The sequence below is a fragment of the Nelumbo nucifera genome, chromosome 4, assembly GCF_055504915.1.
Source record: "Nelumbo nucifera cultivar China Antique chromosome 4, China Antique-T2T, whole genome shotgun sequence".
NCBI classification, from domain to species: domain Eukaryota; kingdom Viridiplantae; phylum Streptophyta; class Magnoliopsida; order Proteales; family Nelumbonaceae; genus Nelumbo; species Nelumbo nucifera.
In genome coordinates this window covers 35,027,944-35,040,257 of record NC_142652.1, presented here as the reverse complement: position 1 = coordinate 35,040,257, position 12,314 = coordinate 35,027,944, and the positions used below count along the sequence as shown (strand labels likewise).

At 36.6% G+C, this 12,314-nt stretch overlaps 1 protein-coding gene across 1 annotated transcript; it reads left to right on the top strand.

Moving 5' to 3' along the window:
* Positions 1-3,486: 3,486 nt before the first annotated feature.
* Positions 3,487-7,198, top strand: LOC104607388 (plasmodesmata-located protein 7-like). Its single transcript, XM_010273028.3, has 3 exons — positions 3,487-4,330; positions 6,411-6,521; positions 6,642-7,198. Exons 1-3 carry the CDS (start codon positions 3,589-3,591, stop codon positions 6,647-6,649), a joined length of 861 nt encoding a protein of 286 aa, XP_010271330.1. The 5' UTR covers positions 3,487-3,588; the 3' UTR covers positions 6,650-7,198.
* Positions 7,199-12,314: the final 5,116 nt, after the last annotated feature.

The window sequence follows — 12,314 nt, the reverse complement described above, 5'->3', positions numbered from 1 at the left end:
GCTTGACACCACCGGCGTGAGGGAGCTGGTTTTCGGATTCTCTGTAAATAAAGTATGAACAGTGGTTTGCACCGATCAAAATAGATGATGGGTTATTTTCGTAATTTTAATCGATAATCAAATAGTTGCGGGTATTTAAGACTTTTTATCTTCTAATTGACGAAAATTTAACACTCAGGTATCAAATTGTCTCAAATTGAAAGTTCTGGTGTTAGATTGTTGCGATTTAAATCGTACTGACGGGTTTTTAGGACTTTTTATCTTCAAATTGACGAAAATTTAACACCAAGTATTAAATTGTCGCAAATTAAAAGTTTGGGGTGCTAGGTTGTTGCGATTTAAAGTACAGATGCTAATTTGGCACTCGACCTAAAGTACAAGATATTTATCGAAATTTTTTCTATAAAAGAAAATAGATAAATACACTTATCCGGGAAAACCTTTCTTAGAAAATAGATAAATAACTTAAAGAAAAACAAATGAAACCATGATCTTTTTTATTTCAGTCTCTTTGCCACCTTGGCAAAGGAAGAAGGAAAAGAGAAAGAAAGTATGCAAAAAGACTTCAAGAGTGATTTTGATAAGAGTTACCTTTTCTCTTTAGGAGAGATTTTGCCTTTCATGTATATAATCTGTTCTACGAGCTCTCAATAATCGGATCCCAAGGGATACAGGAGGTTCATTTTGTTTCGAGTGGGAAGATTTCAAGGAGATGAGTGAGGTGCTCATAAGAAGTATACTTCCTTTCTCTCTCATTTTGTCACACCTATTGGAGTATTTTATCTCATTTTGCCACCTCCCACCTGTTGGTATCCATGTTCAATTACAAAGCAAGGGGACTGTAGCAGATAGCAAATGTCAAGTTGGAATTGGAGGCATTGAAACTATGCTTAATTTTTTCACTACTCTTATGGGTCATCAATTTGAAGTGGCATTATGAATCATAACGACGAATTCTCGAAGTTCATATCCTACGAAGTGGCAAATGGTGAATATCCACGCAAATTCAAGGTGTATCATGAATCATGATACATATCCATTCCCTATTTTAGCCATACATATTGTGATACTGATACTTTAAAACTTCATTAAAATGTTCTGTCAGTCAGCTTGTTCTTCTTTTATTTATTTAGGCTTTGTTTCAGAAAGAGTATAAATATAAATATGTACGGTATAAATATATATAAAATATAAGGTTTTACATTATACATATTTCTATTTATACGCCTTCCAAACTGAACCTTACTTCCATTCGATAGGAGCGACCCAAACTATTGTGATACAGTTCAAAGCATAAAGGTTTTCTTTGTTATAATCCACCCTAAGTATTTCAGTACTCCAACAATTCTTCATGATTTTGATATCGCAAGGTACTCAGTGTTCAATGGAGGATACACCAAATCAACCACCATGGAAGCTGTTGCGTACCAGAGGTGCAAATTCTGTGATCAACCTGCATATGTGTGCATCTCCAGCTTATCTCCTTTAATTGCACATTTCTTTTATTGGAATGACGGTCTGTAAGAATATTTGCAGCAGTCTCTCAATCAGATGGTTAAGATCCTTCAGCAAAATGAATTTCTATTTTGGGTGTATTTTAGGGATTGGTGGGACAAATGGATGCTTGATGACATAACTCACCAAGTCCAAGCCTCCAGGGAGGTCCTTATTAACAGAGAGAGTGAACGAAGTCTAATTTCAGCCAGTGAAGTCATATAAGCACGGTCTAGTAAATTATACAAGGGATTAATACCAAAACATATTGCACTGCTGGAGTTAGGCACTTCAGAACTCTCTTTCTTTGGCAATTTTTCAATTGATACCTATCCTGTCTCTGCCAATTGGAGGGCTCATGGTTGTCCATTAGATTTCATGTGGCTATGGTAACCCAGATCTCTCTCTCACACACACACATAGTTGTGGCCCCTTGGTCATTCGAGAGTTTTATCTTGAGAGGGAAAAAAGACAAAGTGGCAATGGAAAAAAGACAAAGTGGCAATGGTTGGTCAGGGTTAACTATAGCTTGAATAACACCTGTTCGGCCCCACTTTAACCGACAATTACACAGGTTGGAAAGGAAGAATAGACCATTTTGTTCCATTGACTGCTTTAACCTCTAGAATGAAGCATGTGATACAATTAAAGTCTAGTTCTTGTGCTTCTAAGGCAATCAATGCATGGGGTAAAATGGTTCAGTCTTGGTCAGACCAAGGTTCATCTGGATCAATCAATCACTCATCCATCTGACAATTATACCCTCAAAAAGGGAAATCAACCCAGTTCTAGCCTTCTAGGATCATCAAATTTGAAGCATTTCAAGTAAACATGTCCCTTTACAGTACTTAATAGGAGTTGGGTTGAAACTGGTCTGATGATTCTGATCTGAACCAGCCAAGTGAGACATGAAAGAAGGTCGGTGGAGGTAGCTGTCTTTCTGTCTCGACTCTTGGTTGGGGATCGTGTGGTCAATGGACAGAAAGCTTATAATTGAAAAAGCAAACTGGGAAAAAAGAAGAGTTTGAGAGACCAAATGCTCAAATAGCCAATAACCCTTCATTTTGAAATGTCAATGCTTCTTCTTGCTGTATCTTCTACCCGCAAAAAGCCAAAAAGGTAGTCAATAAAATAGTAGAGTTTGCTGTCTTTGTTCGCCTTGGGCCTCATGGCCCATTGGTTCTACTTCTACAAGGATCTTGTCAAGGTGCATCAGTACTACCATATTGCATGCCCCTTCCATCCAATCGCCACACAGTTCAATCATGATTTGGATCGGAATTCATATTATAGTGACCCATATTTGAATCCGAATCCAAGTTTGCTTACATACAGTTATCTGACCCGTGAATCAGAAGCCCCAAAGGCCAAAGCTCATCAAGAAATCAAGAAAAGAAATAAAATATATGATAAAAGTAGTTTCTCTCACAAACAGCATGCAATTTCTAGAAATTTCCTTCACCCACGTAACCAAACCATTCCCAGTCCCACCTCAAGGAAACTTCTTCTGACAATAACACCCTCTATCGTCATCTGCTTCCCTTTGTTGCTCCAAAGACAAATTCGTCATTTACACTACCTCCGTCTTGGGTCCCACTTAAATGAGATCCTGACCTTTCATTCATGGTAAATGTATTTCACACCAGAATGTGAGGCCCATTACCTTCCAAATGGGCCCCACTAATGGTGACTCTGAGTAAGACACGTGTCCTAATGAAGACACCAGCATTAAAATATAAAGATAGTACATGAAACAGCTTATCACTAAAGACAAAGGACGATTCCGTCCAACGAAAAATCGAGTTTATCAACCTTTTTTTCGGTACCTCGCGTTGGAGTTTACTAACCGTTGCACGTAAATTCCCCTCGAAGCAACTCTGTGTCAGAAATTAACACAAGAGAGAATGTTACTAAGTTCAACGCTTCATGGTCCTCCACAACCAACGGCCCAGATTACCCTCATCTTTCATAAATCCATGACTACTAATCTCTCTTTCTTTTTCTCTCGCTCTCTCGCTCTCTCGCTCTCTCTCTCTGGCTCTCGTCGTCAAGACTCAAAGAAAACATACCAACCAGAGAGAGCGAAAAGACGACATGGCTCGGCCTAGACTTCCTTCTCTCTTCTTTCTGTTATCTCTCCTGCTCGCCTTCTCTCTCCTCCCAAGCCCAGCGCTTTCCGGCATAGACTCCTTCATCTACGGTGGCTGCTCTCAGCTCAAATACACCCCGGCCTCAGCTTACGAGACCAACCTCAACTCCCTCCTCACCTCCCTGGTCAACTCCGCCTCCTACTCTACATACAACAACTTCACCATCGTGGGCTCCAGCTCACAGGACGTCGTCTACGGCCTTTACCAATGCCGCGGCGACCTCTCCATGCCCGACTGCTCCCAGTGCGTCGCTAGCGCCGTGCGCCAGCTCGGCGTCCTCTGCATGGGCTCCTGCGGTGGCGCGTTGCAGCTGCAGGGGTGCTTCGCCAAGTATGACAACACCACGTTCCTGGGCGTCGAAGACAAGACGGTTGTGCTGAAGAAGTGTGGAGCGTCGATTGGGTACAATTCGGACACCTTGAGCCGGAGAGATGCAGTGCTGGCCGGTCTGTCGAGCGGAGGTGGGACATACAGGGTGGGGGGATCCGGGAATGTTCAGGGTGTGGCCCAGTGTGTCGGAGACTTGAGCCCAAGCGAGTGTCAGGGTTGTTTGTCGCAGGCGATCGGACGGTTGAGGACTGACTGTGGCACGGCTGCTTCCGGCGATATGTTCTTGGCCAAGTGTTATGTCAGGTACTCGTCCAGCTCTGTTGGTATAGGGGATTATTACTCCAAGGCGGATAACGGTAAGCAGTTCTGCCACCACGGATGGTGGTTTCTGGTTCTCTGGTTTTATTATTATTTTCTTTGGGTTTAATTAGTGAGAGTCTGTGTGCTTGATGAAATTTTGCTGAAACCAATCTCCTTGAACTGGTTTTGAATTTACGTGTCTCCTGTAAATGAGAAGAATCATTTGCAGGGTGGTTTCAGTGGATCCAAAATATTAAAGAAGATTTTGTAATTTTTTTCCTTGTTTTTATTTTTTGTTCTTTCTTTTTGTGTTCTCTGGTGTGTATCGTTGATTCTGGTTTGTGGTGTGTTGATGAGTTCTTAAATGTACATATTTACAAAAATGTCCTCCTATTGTGATTGAATTTTCCATGCCTTGACAGAGACAATATAGACTTATTGAGAGCCAACTTTAGTGATTTGCTAGTTGTTTGGTTTGGTCTATATGGGAATGGCTCTGCTGGTACCACACAACACCCATAAACCGGGGGTGGAGTGGAGGCTAACTTGCCATTTTTCAGGCAAGTCCCCACCAACAATTGGGTCCCATCAAAGAAATCAGATTGGTCAGCCTATATTTGGAGGGAGAGAATATCACAATTCCTTGAATATTCAAAATGATAATGCAGAAATCACGTAGCTAAAGGCCATCTGATCAGGCTGGTTTTAGGTGTAAGCACTCTAATGGTGGGCCCTCTAAATATTTAACAGGTGGCTAGCTATGGGGGCCCTACATCATAACGAGACATTTGGGTCTTCACACCTAAGCCAATTCCTTTCAGTCATAGTGATTGTGGTGAGCAAGTTTTAAAGCATGAGAGCTATTTGACAAGATCTGAGGGTGAAGAAAAAAAAAAGATTAAATAGTAAATCCCAATAGCACCTTTCATTTTCAAAAGCTAGCCTTAGCCAATGAAAAGATGTAAGGTGACTTTCCACCACACAATTCTTTAAGGGGGAAGGCATGAAATATGCTTTTGGACTGGTTGGTATTGAATATATAACAACTTTCTAGTCACAAGTTCTTAGAAGGTTTCTTTCCAATCACTTATTTGTTTAGCATTATTATCTGCATAATGTAAGGGCCCACAATGAATCACAATCTCATTATGAGTCTTATCACACAAAGGAAGAATGCAATGGTGATGGTGTGATTGTCAGAGAAGCATTATTAGTAATCCTTAATTGTTTGAAATGAAGCCAAACAACCCACCCCCCCCCCCCCCAATTTACACCCAAAGATATGCCACTAACCATACCCCTGAAGTATTAATTATGGGAATGGCATTAAAACAAAGGAGCCATTTGAGAAGGATTGTAGTGGCTGAGCTTAATGGCTTATTACTTAATCTCTTAGTGAATATAAGTCATTAAGGCTGCATTTGGCATTTCTTATTTTAAAGATTTGTCTCCTTTTTGCATTTAAAAATTCAGTGTTCTTAGGGCCATTTTAACTGTAAAAGGGAGTTAAGTCCTTGAAATAAGAAATGCCGCAGCCTAAGTAGGTTGTAATCTCTTTAATGGCTAAATGGTATATTAGGTATATTATTGACCTTTAAATATTTTATTATGCATGTAACTATTTTTACCCATTGTTAGGAAACAAAAAAAAAAAAAACTATTTTTATCCATTATAAGGCAAACCAATATAATAATTCAGTTCAGCCTCTTCAACTGTTATCAATTGGCCCCTAAGATACTTCAATTCAGTATGCAAGTTCGATTTAAATGAGAAATATAGCACTACTGGTTTCATGTGGTCCTTATATCAACTTGATATGAACATTGCATGATTGGTAGCCTCGTGGTTATTGCAGTTGGGGCCTGCCTCGACCTCCATTTATCTTTCCCAAGAAAACTTAGGTTATGCTTGGTTTCAGAGAAATTAATAGATAAGAGAGAAACAGAAAGAATGAACTAATTCTCATTCTGTTTCTCTTATTTTTTTATTTAAACAAACCCAGCCTTAATATAAAGAGTGCACTTATTTTCATGACAGAAATGAAATAGTTATTAATAATAGCTTCAATTATTATAAATCATCAAATTCCAAGATAAAAAAGAAATATTGAAGTCATTTTTCTCTTTGAATTACAGATTCTTCTGATGAGGTTGGGAAGACTCTCGCAATTATCATCGGACTATTAGCTGGGGTGGCTTTGATCATTGTTTTTGCTTCCTTCTTAAGTAGGCTGTGTGGAGATAAAGGTAAGCCCCCTTTTGTTTTCTCTTTTGCTTTTATAATGCTTTTACACTGTGAAGTCTGTAGAAAGAACATACAAACAAGACACTTGGTTCACCCACTTGACCTGGGCAATTGTTGTGCAGGTAAATAAATGAATAGTGAAAGTGGAAATTGAAATCCCCAGAATTGCAATCCACTATTCCTCCTCCCTCCGTCAGCTCACTTTCGGTGGTCTTCTCGCTTCACTTTGTTCTCTTGGATTCTACTTTTCTTTCTCTCTTTATCTTTTTGTTCAAGTTTCTTTTGTATTTCCCATAAACAGAGATTTATAAAAGAAAGGTGGAAAAGATTTGTGGGGACAGGTACATTGGAATTTGGAACAAGTGAAGAGAAAGCTAGAAAGTTAAGACGCAGGAACACCAATATTCCATACTCCTCACCACCCCCACTTATGAAAGTTCTTGTCTAATGTGCAGAAGGAAATGGAAAATTCTTTTTAGAAGGTGATAATGTGCATTGTAATGTTTTTATAGTCTGTTGAGTTGGGTGTTTTTAAGGTTTGCTAGCCTCTACTTTATTACTTCATTTGGCCATTATTTAGGGGTTGGCAAGTTAATTTGGTTTTGCCCCCAAAAGTTAGGGTTTAAGCCTAATTATTATTCTCTAATTCTATTCGTCAATTCAATAATGTGATTCAATCTATTATTTGCACTTGGTCTTGGATCTAGTCAAACTTTACTTTCGGGAACCTCTAAACTCACAACTAAGAACATGGCTTTTGTCCTTTGCCACACCACTTTACAGTTCAAGGAAGTTTATTTTATTTTATCTCCTTCCAGTTTTAGCTTTGTTTTTAGTGAAGGCAAGTGGATTAATGGTGAATAACTAAGCAAGCAGAGGTGGATTTTAGACTTTAGTCCATATATACATACATACTATCAAAAAGCATGAACTTACCAACTAAGCAAGCTAACGTCCTTAAATCAAGTTGAATTGAAATTATCATTTGTATTTGACTTTGTTTGAACAATTGCTGATCTTAGATGCTCAATAGGAAAACTGCAATTAACCCAAATAGGTTGACATTTTGAGGACAATTAGCTAGGCTTGAGAAGAGTGCAAAACCCTATATATAGAATTTCTAAAATCTTGTATTTGTATTGTACATATTTATATTTGCACTGTTTCCAAAAATTAAGTATTAATATTTATTTTTCATGGAAGAGAGCTGGGGCTGGAGTAGTAGTGAGAGACTGACACGGTGAATTTGTGGTTGGGCTTGCAAAGCCCATACCAGTTGTGTTCCGTTATTGAAGCTGAGGTTATTGATTTAATATATGGACTTGTGCTGGACTGCTAGTGGATATAACTTCAATTTTCGAAGAATATCATCATTGAAGGAGACTCTTTGAAGTTTGAACATTGTTCGATCAGTCCCTGTTGAAGAAGTCTTCATCTTCACAGTGGCGAATTATACCTACTTTGGCTGGCCAATTGCAAGGATCTCCTTCATCATTTCGACTCTTCGTTTTGCTATAGGAACACGATTTGGAATCTGCAGCACACAAGCACACACTCTCTCCCAAGTGGGTCTCAAGTGAAATTCCCCTATAAGTTGGAGTGTCCATTCCCAATTGTACTGATTCTATTCTAGCTGAGGATGCTAGAACTGTGCAATTACCTATCGATTTGAAGCAATGAATCATGCCTGAAAAAAAAAAGTCTAGTCTCTCCAATTCTACTATTTTTTTTCTTTTGTTTGGTTTTTTAGTAAGTTTGCTTTATATTTAGTAAGATCAAAGTCCCAAAGGCTTTCTCTCTCTCTCTCTCACACACACATCCATTATCATCAATCATAATATGATTTTTGTGATTCTTATGTCCTAGAAATTTAAGTTCAGTTAGATAGGTCAATCGATCAATATTTTAGATGAAGTCATGACGATAAATTTAAACAGATCATTAAAAAGATATAATTTCCACTATGGTCCTGTTCGTTTTTCAGGTAAATGAGGGGGAGTTGTTCAATCAGAAGGTGATACCAATAACTTTATGTTCTTTTTTCTGTAAATTATGGGTCCCATGGTAAATGATTTTTGTCTGACTATCACTTACTGTTTTATCATTTAACTTATATATATTAAAGGAAGGTTTGCCCCATCATTCAAACATGCGGTTTTTTCAAATTTGGACACATGGCATTTTCTAAGAATTTATTGTTAAAGCCCACAGTCCACTATCACTATTCACACAAATGGCCTTCTCATTTTTTAGAAAGCTAGACACGTGACAATTTCTGATAAATTCCTGCTAAAACCCACAGCCCACTAGACACATGATCTTCTCATTTTCTAGAAAGCTAGACTCATGGCATTTTCTAACAAGTTGCTGCTAAAACCCACAACCCACTAATACCATGTTTAATCCATTCTTAAAAAATGCAGAAAATACAAAAATAGTTGTTCACAATTACTTCTGCCTATATTCATTCAATCTAAGTTAATCACTAACCCTCTACTTATCATAATAACTGAAAAGCTATTTTTTGAAATAAATATTTCTTGAAATTTTAATAATTATTTAAAATATTAATAAATATAAATTTAACATTATTGATTCCATAATGTAAATTTAACCTTACCGATCTCCATACTTAATACAGAGTCATTCATTAGTTAAAAAAATAAAAAAAAATGACGCACTTACCCAACTAAATAACTAAATAAAAAAACCAACGGGGCCTACCTATAAGGTGGAGCATGCCCAACCCTTCCCTAGTTGTTACCAACTTAGCAAGGACACTCTTCAAACCCTAGTTATATGTTATTTTAATAACTAGATCAATCCCAAGATGTGCTAGTGAACCTTATAGACCTTTCTTTCAATGCGTGACCAATTAAAGAGATGTGGAGTTATCTTTATGCAAAGAAAATTTAATCCAAGGGTCCCAGAAATCCAGAATCCTCCACTTTTCATATTATATTTATCTGATAATTCAACCCCGAATATGCTGTAACATGTGAACCCCACTAATGTCATTTTTTAAACAAGATTTGTTACTAAATGAAAATAATTTATCTTGACATGGCCATGGCCACTGATGGGGAATTTTCCAAATTAAATGAGAACCTTGTGTCACAAACACCTAGATACCTCTTCTGATGCTAGCTAAGCTTCTAGAGCTGTGCGGTTGTACCTGCCAGAGAAGCCATGTCCTATCTATCCATCAATTTACATAGAAGAAAGGGGTAATTTGAGTTCGGGATGCTGTTTATAATGGGAGTCGGGGATAAATACACTTAGAAAAATAATTTCTCCAATTCTGAAGTGGAATGAACTGTAAAAAGGCCTAGAAAAAAAAAAAAAAGGGAAAATTATGCACAAGTCCTGATGTCAAAATCCTCAGCCTATTGCCCCTTTCTCAAAACAATGCCCATGTGATGTGATACCTTTTTCTTATGCACTAAAAACTGTATATAAATTTTTGGGTCACACCCTCCCATGCACCCCAATTGTGTCAACAATTTCCGGTTAAAATGGTGATATAAATGTCTTTATTCACAAGGGTTTAAGGTCAAAATCCTTCAAATTCAAAGGAAAGCACATGAGAGTGACAACCCTAAAATGCTCAAAACGTTATTAGCAAGTGTTTATTTGATAATGTACTTTTGGCATTCACTTACTGATAAAGTACGCTTTAATAATGAATGATTATTTGATGAAGCACGAAGAGATTAGAAGGACACAATTTGGATAATAATAAATTACTATTATCACTACCCCAAACTGGACAGGCCAAGAATATTGCCTATATGAAGGAAATAAAACTGGATCCCATGGTCAATGGATGAAACATAAAACTTTGAAAAGAAAAATAAGAAAGCATTCTATTTCCATAGAAAGAGGTCGAAGATGGTAGAAGAGAAATAGAAAACCATCATGGGTCTAAAAATAAATAGTGCTAGCTAGAGAGGTGTGTAAGTTTGGCATAAAGGCGTCAATCATGTTTGTTCTCTCTCTTGAACTGGTATAGAGGCATCATCTATGTCTAGTCTGGATATTGCATTTTAGAAGTAATCTTCTTTGCCTTCTCTAAAGAAAATATCTACAAAATGTCTTTATCAGTCAAATAAAAAGAAAAGAAAAAGAAGTGCTACTTGATTTCCTTCTATCTTTTCATGAACTGGTTAATAACACAATCTTATCTCAAGACTAAATCAAGTTATAATTTGCCAATTCAAAATCCAATTTGACAGACTAGTTGGTTGAATCAGGTAGCCAAATTGGCTGACAAATTGCAATAAGTTATTCAGCTCAGCAACTTGAGCCATTATCAAGCGTTTGGCCCCTAAGCTTATAATAACCTTTCTTCACATTCCATTGTTGTTTTGGGCCAATTTCAAATAAAATAATGGAGTACCTTGTTCTTATTTTGATTTGCTTTTTCAATCTAAAGCAATGGGGAATTAAATTTATGGAAACATATGAATTTGTACAATGTAGATTTCTGATTTACACAGCAGGACTATAAACATTCAAATGGACCGATACCCACATTCTATGCATCCACACCCACCCATAAATTGACATTAATTTCGAACTGACATCTACCCCAATCGTATATTGAATCTACAAATTCTGACACTGGGGGTATCGGTCATTCTTCCTTAAATTTAATAAGTGGATTTACTGTTAAAATAAATTAAGTTTTGATTTGATTACATTTAATTTCGATGATCCATGTTGTAGGAAGAAGATTTAATCTACCATCCAGTGATGTTTTTTTATTATAAATAAACATTGTTCTGGTTCCTCATAATACAGGCAAATCAACAAATGTGACCTTTTTTCCTTCATGTCACATTTTCAGAACAGGAAATCTTTCCACCCATCAAAGTTACAAGCTAACCTCCATTTCTTACTGCTATAGTATGATGTGAGACTGAGTTATGTCCACTAACAAGGATTTCTTAGTAGTAATTGAATTAAAATAACAAGACAAGACAACAGTCTTTGTCCTAAAGCATGATGATATGAATATACTAGCTTATTATCTTCTTTTGGCTACTACACAGTGTACAGATAAACTTTTAGGTGGAGATAATGACAGGAAAATTAAGGTTGTTTCTCGAGTGGAAGCTGCTTTACAATCATTTACTTCTTTTAGGGAACATCCACTTGAGTAGTAGCTGATTGAGATGGAAAATGAAGTTCAAGGGGAAGGATAACAGAGAATGCACTCTAAGATAATATCCCTAATAATCTATACTTGCGTTGAAAGAGTGAATAAGAGTGTAAAAATTTTGTTTCACTAAAATATCTTAATTTTTAATGTAGTTTCTTTTTAATTGTAACGACAAAAATGTAATTTGAACAAATTGGGGTACTAAATAAGTGTAACAAAGAATAATTATTTTTTATTAATAATAGAAATAAAATATAAATTTAAAACCAATCAAATAATGGAGTTGTTTTTCTGTTTGATGGTTAGTCAACAATTCAACTTTTTGGGTCAAAATGTATCAACCCTTGATATTAGAGTTAACTAATAATAAAAATTTAAAAAGATGAAAGCACACAAAAATATAAAAGATATAAATAATTATAGAAAACATTTAGGTACATCTCTAATTTTGTATATTCATTATATTAAATAAAAATAAGTGTGAAAAAGAAGAATAATTTTTATAGACAAAAATTAAAAATATATATATATATAGAAATTTTGGAAAATATATTATATATTTACCATCATCATCATTATCATCATCATAAAAAAATGCCACATGCAAAGCACATATACATTTACTAGTGGG

What these genes read in the sequence shown, in the direction of transcription:
- LOC104607388 (XM_010273028.3), top strand. Translation starts at nt 3,589, where the DNA reads ATGGCTCGGCCTAGACTTCCTTCTCTCTTCTTTCTGTTATCTCTCCTG. An exon ending in TTACTCCAAGGCGGATAACG is followed by an intron (nt 4,331 to 6,410) that starts GTAAGCAGTTCT and finishes TTTGAATTACAG; the next exon opens with ATTCTTCTGATGAGGTTGGG.